The sequence below is a fragment of the Misgurnus anguillicaudatus genome, chromosome 15 (assembly GCF_027580225.2).
Source record: "Misgurnus anguillicaudatus chromosome 15, ASM2758022v2, whole genome shotgun sequence".
NCBI lineage: Eukaryota > Metazoa > Chordata > Actinopteri > Cypriniformes > Cobitidae > Misgurnus > Misgurnus anguillicaudatus.
In genome coordinates this window covers 25,821,334-25,832,329 of record NC_073351.2, presented here as the reverse complement: position 1 = coordinate 25,832,329, position 10,996 = coordinate 25,821,334, and the positions used below count along the sequence as shown (strand labels likewise).

At 36.7% G+C, this 10,996-nt stretch overlaps 1 protein-coding gene across 1 annotated transcript; it reads left to right on the top strand.

Moving 5' to 3' along the window:
* Positions 1-613: 613 nt before the first annotated feature.
* On the top strand, positions 614-9,838 carry LOC129419018 (chitin synthase chs-1; the record flags this gene model as incomplete). Its single annotated transcript, XM_055173998.2, has 18 exons — positions 614-766; positions 882-1,064; positions 3,013-4,025; positions 4,110-4,199; positions 4,284-4,436; positions 4,515-4,689; positions 4,862-4,963; positions 5,052-5,193; positions 6,751-6,951; positions 7,030-7,314; positions 7,409-7,588; positions 7,770-8,160; positions 8,308-8,339; positions 8,435-8,499; positions 8,588-8,698; positions 8,804-9,021; positions 9,160-9,229; positions 9,317-9,838. Coding segments are annotated over 18 exons (3,666 nt in total), but the record flags the coding sequence as incomplete, so codon positions are not given.
* Between the last annotated feature and the right edge of the window lie 1,158 nt (positions 9,839-10,996).

The following is a 10,996-nucleotide window of genomic DNA, read 5'->3' as shown; positions in this document are numbered from 1 at the left end:
TTAGGTTTTAAATGCATTAATTGAAAACTGTTACCCTTAAAAAATCTAAAGGTTTCCAAAAAGTAATTTTTTACGCTGTTGTTGAATCTATGTAATTTAATTATGGACATTGGTTGAAATAAGTTTTCTTAAAATAAACTTAACATGAAATCTCTGAGGTTAACTTATTTCATCATCATTGAATTATGTAGATTCAACAATTATTTTTTTTAAGAACATCCACATAACCTTTTTGTTGCACAAAAGTTTATTTTCATTAAAAAAGGTTTCTACATCAAAAACCTTTGTAACAATAATGGTTGTTCTATGATATCTTCTTTTTAATAGCTTTATTTTAAAAAGTGTTTAACATTTAACATTTTTAAAAGAAAATCTTGTTTTCTTAAGCTTTACATTATATTTTAACTTATGTTTTAGTTTTTTCTGTATATATTTTGGACAGTGCGGTACTGACCAGATTCTATTTAACTTGTATTCATATAACTGAGTGTGACAACAACAAAAACTTAAAATAATATATTTTCCCCTTAAATGTTTTCATATACTCTTTCTTAAATATAACTATTTGTGGTACTCACACATTCCCCGATCAATTAAACTCTGAAACATTTTCCTATTTTTCAAAAACAGGGAGTCGTGGGACGCCTGCAGAGAGGTCCCAATCATTCAAAATGAACAAAAGCCCAAGAAACGAGTGCAGTTTTTGAAATGGCTGTCGTGTGCTGTCGTCGGGTTACTTGTCTTCTTATTAGCATTGCTTAGTAAAGTGTGTTGCTTTGTTAATCATTGTCTTATAATTTTCTGGATGAAGGAATTACATTTAACTATATCAAATATAAGAAAATAGCCTTGTAACTGTTTTTCTGTTTTTCTCTTAACAGACAACATTTCTAATTCTGATAACATTTGGAAATGACCAGACTTACAGTATACAAGAGAAACCGAAGGCTCTGCTTGGCATTGGTTTAGTTCTTATTGGGTCGGATGTTCTCCTCTTCATTAAGAGCATGTGGAAGTTTATTTTCAAAAGTGCAGTTGTGCCCGCCACAAGAACTGCTTTTTGTGTAAGCAAAAAGTATCATTTTAAGAACTTACTATTATCCTAAGAACAGGTGGCAATTAATCATAAAACATGTACATAGAGTGGTGTGAAAAAGTGTTGGTCTCCCTTCCTTTTTTTTTTTTTTTTGCATTTTTTTCACACTTTAATGTTTCAAATAATTAAACAATTTTAAATATTAATAAAAGATAACAAAAGTTAACCCAACCTACAGTTTTAAACTAAAGTGTTTTTATGAAGGGAAAACAAAATCCAAACCTAAAACTGGTTGGGCCACCCTTAGCAGCAATACTGCAATAAGCGTTTGCAATAATGAGTCTGTTACAGCGCTGTAGAGGAAATTTGGCCCACTCATCTTTGTAGAATTGTTTTAATTCAGTCACATTGGAGGGATTTTTGAGCATCAACTGCCTTTTCAGAGTCATGTCACAGCATCTTAATAAGACTTTGACTAGGCCACTCCACTTCAGCCATTCAGAGGTGGACTTGCTGGTGTGTTTTGGATCATGGTCCTGCTGCAGAACCCAAGTTCGCTTCAGCTTGAAGTCACAAACAGTTTGCCGGACATAGTCCTTTAGGATTTTTTGGGAGACAGTGGAATTCATGGTTTCATTTATCACAGCAAGTCTTCCAGGTCCTAAAGCAGCAAATCAGCCCCAGACCATCACACTACCACCACCATATTTTACTGTTGGTATGATGTTCTGGTTCTGAAATGCTGTGTTACTTTTACCCCAGACGTAATGGGACACACAACTTCCAAAAGGTTCAACTTTTGTCTCATCAGTCCACAGAGTATTTTCCCAAATGTCTTTGGTATAATCAATATTTTTTCTGGCAAAACTGAGACAAGCCTTTATGTCTTTTTTGCTCAGCAGTGGTTTTTGTCTGGAAGCTCTGCTAAGCAGGCCATTTTTGCCCAGCCTCTTTCTTATGGTGGAGTCAGGAACACTAACCTTAACTGAGGCAAATGTGGGCTACAGTTCTTTGGATGTTGTTGTTGGGTCTTTTGTGACCTCTTGGATGAGTCGCCGCTGCGCTCTTTGGGTATTTTTGGTCGGCCGGCCACTCCTGGGAAGGTTCACCACTGTTCCATGTTTTCGCCATTTGTGGATAATGGCTCTAGCTGGACGCCCAAAGTTTCAGAAATGGCTTTATAACCTTTTCCAGACTGATAGATATCAATTACTTTCTCACTTGTTCCTAAATTTCTTTAGATCTCAACATTATGTGTAGCATTTGAGGATCTTTTGGTCTACTTCACTTTGTCAGGCAGGTCCTATTTAAGTGATTTCTTGCAAGCATTTTTTTAACACAGGGCCATGTGCGTTTGGATTTTGTTTTCACTTCATAATAAAAACCTTAATTTAAAAACCGCATATTGTGTTTACTTGTGTTATCTTTGATTCATATTTAAATTTGTTTCACTTTTTCACACCACTGTATTTACTTTAGTAGCATTGTTGATGTACAATGCTAAGCAAATTTATTACACCAATCCAGTATTGTGAAGTGTTTTAAAGAGATGGTTCACCCAAATATAAAATTACTGTCGTCATTTACGTACACTCGTGTTGTTAAATGCCTTATAGTTTCAAATAATTTCTTTGTTCTGCTGAACACACAAAAAGATTGTAACCAAACCATTTCTGAGCACTATTGACTTCCATAGTGGTATTTTAATTCTCCAATAGAAATCAGTGGTGCTTCTGTCTCCTGCTTTATTACAAATATCTTTCCTTGTGTTCAGCAGAACAAAGAAATGAATAAAGGTTTGTAACAACGTGAAGGTGAGTAAATAACGACTTGAATTAATTTTCATTTTTGGGTTAACTATCCCTTTAATCAGGGGTGGGCATTTCAGGTACTTGAGGGCCACTGTCCTGCAAAAAAAAAAATCCAACCTGATCATATGATTTTTCATAGACCCCCAATCTTTTCTTCTACTGTAGGTGCTTGGTGTCGAGTTCCTGGTAGGATTTGGAGCTGCAATCCTAGCAGTCGTTGCCATGCCACACTTTGACATTGTCACTAATGTAATGATACTGAACAGTGTGAGCATCCTGTCCGCAGTCTTCCAAGTGTTTGCTCAGTGCACTGCAGGAGACATGAAGCGCTTTATAATAATACCTGTGTGCTCCATTCTTCTCATCATCCTGGGTTACATCCTTTTTGCAATCAGCTATCTGGTATCAGAAGAAAGCACTACTCATTTAAAAATATCAGTCGGGCTTGCCATCTTAGGAACCATCTTAGTTTCTCTGAACTGGTGGGAGAACTACAGTACACTGTTCGATGTCAAGTTTTTAAAAGACGTTTGTGAAGACATAGTCAAGTCTCAAAATGTGGTCTGCATCCTCTCCAGTTTGATGAGAATTGGGGTTACTGCGGCTGTCCTTGGAGCTTATGTTCCTCTATCAGGACAGGAATGGGAATCAGTAACTTTATCTGGCGATACAGCTGTGATTGCATTGGTGGCAATCCAGATTGCGTCCTCCGCCCTGTGTCGCTGGTTTGTGGTTGTGGCTTGCAAAATGCATGCCATGCGGCGCAGCTTCGTCATGCCCATGTACCTGGCATCAGTCACAGTTTTGGTGGTGGCATTGATTCCAGCTGCAGTTATGCCATTTGGGTCTAATCAAAATACAACCTACTGTGAGAACGTTCAGGAGACGCCTGATGCCAAATTTATGGAACTGATGATATTGGATGTGAAAAGAACTCTTTGTGCCAGAAACATTGTGAGAAACCAAACAACTGAAGGACTGGCATGCATGGGCAGCTCTGCTCTGTGCTGGTGGTTGGGACTCATTCTCAGTACAATTTATGCCTGGTACCTGAAGATCAACCGAATAGAAAGGACAAAAGATTTGTTTGTGCGCCGCATGTATGAGGGAGCATTTCTGGAACAGTCCATGTTGCTGAACACCCGTTTTGAGATCAAAAAAAGACACAAGGTGAAACGGTAAGTTTTCTTCCTGAAGCAAAGACTTTTACTTTGATTTAATGAGTTAAAATGGCTCACTTTTTGAATACGTATTGTCCTCAGAGTAAAAGAAACCATCAGAGTGTTTCCGTGTGCAACAATGTGGCATGAGACCTATGATGAAATGATGAAGATTATCATCTCTATGTTCAGGTAAACATACAGTAATCTCCACTTTCAGTACTCAGCTTTTGTCAATTAAATTTTAATAGCAGTACTGTTTGATTGTCTTACCAGGCTCGATAAATACAGACCAAAGTCCAGCACAAATACTAGTGAAGAGTTTGAATTCCATATTTATTTTGATGACGCCTTCAAGAAAGTCGGAAATCAGCGACTTGCAAATGAATATGCTGAAACTCTTGTGGAAGTCATTAAAGAAGTTTACACGTAAGGATTATCCTTAATCTAATCCATCTGTGTGTACTGCAAAACACTGATCCAAAAATCTTTGTTTGCATTCATTAGCATTTTCAGTGTAGAGAATCCAAGTATTTTCGAGAAGATCCCGAAGCTGCCCCGTCAGAGGATCATAAGCACTCCGTATGGAGGTCGTCTGGAATACACCCTCCCTAAAGGCAACCTGATGATGGTTCATTTTAAAGACAAGACAAAGATCCGTCACAAGAAAAGATGGTCTCAGGTAAAATTACTTTAAGGTTGAATTTAATAACAAGGTACAGTAGTATCATGCTAACTGTATGTGTCCTCTCGACTTTGATTTGAGTTACGCGTTATAGGAATTCTGGAGTGGTCATATATATTACATTTATTTTGCACCAATTTTATTATTCACTTATCATTTGTGTTTGCAGATAATGTACTTGTATTACATTCTTGGCTGGAGACTTAACAGAAAGTACTTCAAGAGGTTCGAGGGAGGTGCAGAATCTGCAATTCTTAAAGAAAAACTGAAGGTTAGAATACAGACCTCATTTTATACCCATTATTGTGAAAAAAAATATTATTTGTCAGGGACTAAAAGCGTGTTTCAATACTCTTTAGAGAGAGAAGGAGAACACATACATATTGGCTCTGGATGGTGATACTGATTTCCAGCCATCTGCAGTCATGCTATTAATTGACAGACTGAAACTTTACCCAGATGTTGGAGCTGCCTGTGGTAGAATTCACCCGACAGGCTCGGGTAACGTTACTCTCTAAACATTTTAAGTAACTTAAGCCTATACCTGTATGTACAGCTAGTTAGCTGTCATTTTACTCTCGTCTTTGTGGTTTATGAAAGAATATGTAAACAGTAATAGGTACCTGTACTTGTACCTGTGACTTTATGGCACACTATTTGCAATAAAATATCCAAAGCTAGCACAGTGCTATAATTTTGTTTACATTGTGTACTTACTTTATCCCGAATGATTCCAAAAGTGTTTGAATTTAGAGAAATTCGCTGTTTAAACTGTGTAGTTAGTATCGCTCTCTGTAGAGTTGTGTGTTCGCGTTAGCTTCGGTGTCCGCTTTTACTGCTGTAGAACTCATACGTTTTTACTTCACGCGCCGCTGCGCAGACCAATCGGCGTATGACATCAAAATATCGCGATCATAACCTCGCGATACTACATTAGGCTTGTTTGAGATGCAGCTTGCCTTGCCTGAAATTCAGACGAGAACAGACGGCTGCAGTAAGGGGAGGAGTGAAAAAAGAGCTTTTAAGTCAGACACTTCACCAAACTCGCAGTCCAGTCGACTACAAACGTCAGCATAGGCAGAGATCACGTTCGCGTATTTTATCGCGGATTAAATAGATGCAACTTAAATACCAATAAATTCATTTACATAAAGATGTTTATAAGGAGAATCAACGAAGGTGAACTGTTCGTTACTGGAAAAGGTTACTTAGTAAATGTTGGGATGAATAAATCTAGTGGTAATACAAATTCGTTTCTGTTGTGTGAAATATAAACAGCTCACAGTACAAATAAATCAACACCAATAAAGAAGTTTACAGGAATTCATAAAAATATAAATGTCATAAAGAACAATTGAATTAAAATAAAAACTACTACAGGAATTAGAGTTTTTAGAAGGCCAATGAGCATTAAGCTGTGTCGTCAGCAAGTCTTTTCCCATCGTGCTTTTCGTCAACGCAGTCGGTGGAGAGCAACTGCGCTCGGCTGTAGAATCCGACGAGCCCGCCTCTCCATCGCGAGAGTTATTTTGCACACGTCAGCGTGACATCACAGCAAGTCGGACGTAAGTCGGACACTTTTCTAACCGACATGCATCTTGCGCGGATCACCGGTGATCGATTCTGCGCAGAATTTGCTCATCTCAAACAAGCCTAATGTCATACGCTGATCAATCTGCAAAGCGGCGCATGGTTGCCACTTTTTAATTATAATGAAATCTGTTTACATAAGACCAAGGTAGACAGTCAAAATAACACAACAATACAATAAACACTAAACATACATAAAGCCAGGGGGAAGAAAATGAGGGAAAAAATATTAAAATTATAAGATATTGCATAATGTTTTAGTTGCTTTCTTATTACTTGAAAAATTGTCTTTATATACATTTTAATTCGCATGGTTGCCACTTTGTTGGCTTACTTTATACTGTAGCATTAAACGTCATCCACGAACATCATGGTTTGTGTGTTTGAGCTTTTAATTCATGCTTATTCAAAAACTGTAGAAGTGAAACAATTAATTTAATCCATATTATAATTTTACTGTGCTTGAAGGGCCCATGGTGTGGTATCAGAAGTTTGAATACGCTGTAGGCCACTGGCTGCAAAAGTCTGCAGAGCACGTGCTCGGCTGCGTCCTGTGCAGTCCTGGATGTTTCAGTCTTTTCAGAGGGGCGGCACTCATGGACGACAACGTCATGAAAAAATACACAACTAAACCCAGTGAGGCCAGCCACCACGTTCAATATGATCAAGGTAACTTTTATTATTGATAAGCACTGTACCCATCAGGTCACTGTGAACTACTTTAACCTTACTGTGGTGTGATGTCAGGTGAGGACCGCTGGTTGTGCACTCTGCTGCTCCAGCAGGGATGGAGGGTGGAGTACTGCGCAGCATCTGATGCCTACACAAACGCTCCACAGGATTTTAAAGAATTTTACAACCAGCGCAGACGCTGGGGACCCTCAACCATGGCCAACACCATTGACCTCTTGGGCTCAGGAAGACTGACATCACAAAGAAACAGCTCGATCTCAAAACCTTACATCTTGTACCAGGTTATGAGCATGGCAGCATCTGTTTTGGGCCCTGCCACTATCTGTCTGATGATAGCAGGTGAAGTTCAGAGTTATTCATTTCTTAAAAGATTCTGAATTTTTCATTTGTGTTTATGTAACATCTCTCTTAATGTGATTTGTTTATCACCCAGGATGCTTTGTGTTTATCTTCAAAATGAATGAAAATGGAGCCCTTGCTTTGGCCGTAGTGCCCCCTGCTATCTACCTGTTACTGTGTTTTAAACTCAAATCTGATACTCAGATTACAATTGCAGCATTAATGAGTGTATTTTACGCATTTATTATGGCAGGAGCAGCTCTCTCAATCATAGGTAACAGCTTTTGTTTAAAATATACTGTATATATATATATATATCTTTGTCTGTTCTTGAAGACTTGAACGATTCTGTGTACAGTTTCTCCCTGTGTTAATATATTTCGGGTACAGGGCATAACAAAGGTCTTTTTTAAAATAGATTCATATATTTTCTCTTCTTATCTCAACTCCCACAGGTGATATAATAGTGCAAGACACCTTCCTGACCCCTAGTGGCCTGTTTCTTATTAGCATGGTGCTGATGTATCTCATCACGGCTGTTCTACACCCTCAGGAGTTCTCACTGGTCATCTATGGATTTGTATATTTCCTCAGCATTCCCAGTGGTTATCTACTCTTAATCATTTACTCCATAGTCAACATGAACAATGTCTCGTGGGGTACTCGTGAAACCGGTGGCAAGGCTAAAACTGCAGCAGTCGGTGCTTTTAGGAAGGTCATGCAGGCTTTAGGTTCTAAATGTCCATGGTTGGGATTCTCTGAAGATACACCTGAGGAGACACTAGTGGTAGAAAACAAAGCACTGACGCAAATCCCACACGCTGAAGCTCCCATTGAAAAAGAAAGGTATAAACATGTCTATCATACAATTACATAGACATTGTTTAATGGCGCATTAAACTTTCTATACTCCGCCATGCATATAGGCGTACCATAGTGTTACCATTATTTTTACTAGTACTAATAATTATTATAATGTATTTTACACTGCAGGCCAATAGAGGACTCCATTAGTTTTGATCAAAGTAAGTACACAGTATGCTTTTCATACTCATTGAAATATTTCAACTGCTATTGATGTCTACAGCTAATTAATCCTTTGTTTAATTTCTTTATACAGAAGATTCACTATGGATTAGTCATTTGCAAAAGAAATATGACTTGGATGAGTCAACACTCCCTGTGGTAAGATTAATCCTTCATTAGATCCATGGCCTAGCAGTTAGTACATAATCTTTAAATACATTGACATGCCTTTTCTTACATGTTGCAGGATGAATGTATATTTTGGAAAAAACTGCAGAAAAAGTATCTAGAGCCCCTTAAAGAGAACAAAGAGGAGCAAGACAAAATCGCTGATGAGCTGAGAGAACTGAGAAATAAGGTGACTTAAAGCAAACATCAGAATGGATTCATCCATGAACTTAAACAAATATTGTTGATATAAACAATAAGTATAATTAATTTAATTTCTTATTTTTCCATACAGGTGACATTTGTTTTTTTCTTCTGCAATGCACTTTGGCTAGTGGCAACATTCTTTCTTCAAGCTATTGGTGACACAGTCTCCATAAGGATCCCGAAAGTCTATCCCAATGGGACTTATTCCCAGACAGAAACATTTTTTCTTGATCCAATTGGACTGATGTTTCTACTCAGCTTTGCAATATTGCTTCTAATGCAGTTTTTTGCAATGCTTTACCACAGGTGTGTGCACTCAAGAATCAAATTACAGTCAAGATTTTTATTGGCAAAGAAAGTTTTATTTCGATTGTTTCAGAAACTTACATGCGCTATGCAATTAACACAATTAAATGAATGATTTATTGTGTTTCCTTATTGCAGAATCTATACATTAATCCATTTCGTGGCGTATGCTGATACAGAGCTCAAAAAGTATAAAAAACGAACTCGGGTCAGTAAGTGCTTCAAACACAAAATTGGGTAAAAATTAAGCAACAGTTGCACAGCTTTCTAACTGATTCTGCCTAAATTTCAACAGATTGCGCAGATCCAAGAAAACCAGCAAAAGGAGAATGAGCCAGAAACAAGCTTCTGTATTGAAAACCCATCTACACACAGAGGATCTTTAACTATGGTATAAGATCTTGAGACCGAACTCTCAATTAGGATTGATTGTAGCTACCAATATATTTTTATAGAATGGTTGTAATGTTTATTTATTAGATGCATTTATTTATAGGATGCATTAAATTGTTTGTTAATTAAAAAGTAAGCCTGTTATTTTGTATAGCTATTTCTGCAATTGTTTCCTAGTGTACGTTTTTGTCTTTTGTCCTTTAAAACTATCTATCTCTTAAGGAAGTAAACCTTAAATGTACTGTATGTACAGGTGTACATGTGCCTGTATAGCTATTTCTATAATTGTATCCTTACTGTGAAGTGTGTGTTTTTGTCTTTTGAAATTGTCTTTCTCTTAAGGAAGTAAACCTCAAATGTATGTACAGGTGTACATGTAAAGGTGTCTGTCTGAAATGTAAATAAAAGTTTATATGCATATGTATATCTATGGTCGGAGCTGTGCGACTAAGTAGAGGCGGGGACTAATTTGCTTATTCATAGATGCCAGTGTAGAGTTACATTTAGTCAGTTTTAAAGGAATAACCAAAAAGGAAAATTATGTAATCATTTACTCACTCTCATGTTGTTACAAACCTGTATAAATTTCACACAAAAGACAATACTTTGAGAAATGTTTGTAACCAAAACGTTTTTGGACCCCATTTACTTCCATATTATTTTTTCCTGCTATGGAAGTGAATGGGGTACATGAACGGTTTGGTTTCAAACATTTCTCAAAATATCTTCCTTTCAGAACAAAGAAATTTATGCGGGTTTGTAACAACATAAGAGTGAGTAAATAACATAATTTTCATATTTGGGTGAACTATCTCTTTAAAGCATGAAGAAATAAATGACTGGAAAAACATGCTACTATGATGCTCAAAAATTAGTTTTAACGGGATATTTTACCAAAGAATGAAAATTATGTCATTATTTACTGTACTCTTTATGAGTTTCTGTATTTTGTAGAAAACAAAATAAGATATTTTGATAAATTATGGTACGCACAGCTGATGGTACCCATTGACTTACATAGTAGGAAAAAACAAAACTATGCGCCTATTATTTATCAAAATAAAAATTCTTTTGTATTCAACAAAATAAAATAAAAACTCATACAGGTTTAGAACAACATGGGTGAGTAAATAATGACACAATTTTCATTTTTGGGTGAACTATCGCTTTATCTGATAAAATTTCTAATTTTTTTCAGAATTAAAGTGCTTTTCTCAACCTATCTGAATCTGAACCTATACATTTTTTAGTTTATCATGAAACAAGAAACATTTTTGTGCTTTGCAGTTTGCAGCACTACCAATTAAAAATGTTTTGTTATGATACAAAGAATATATAAAGCTTTCTCATGCATGCACCAAATTTTATTGCACTTAAATATATGGTAAATTAAGTAAAACAAGTTTTTCAGCAAGCTTTTGCCTGGTATTAAGTGCACTTATTTCTAACGTGGCCAGCAACGTAAACATGTTTAAATGTGAGTTTGTGTCAAACTGTTTAAGTTTAAGGTAATGGAACAAAAAGCAATTTTAACACTAAATCGATTGACATGCTTGACAAGCAATTTTGTCTTCTATTTGTC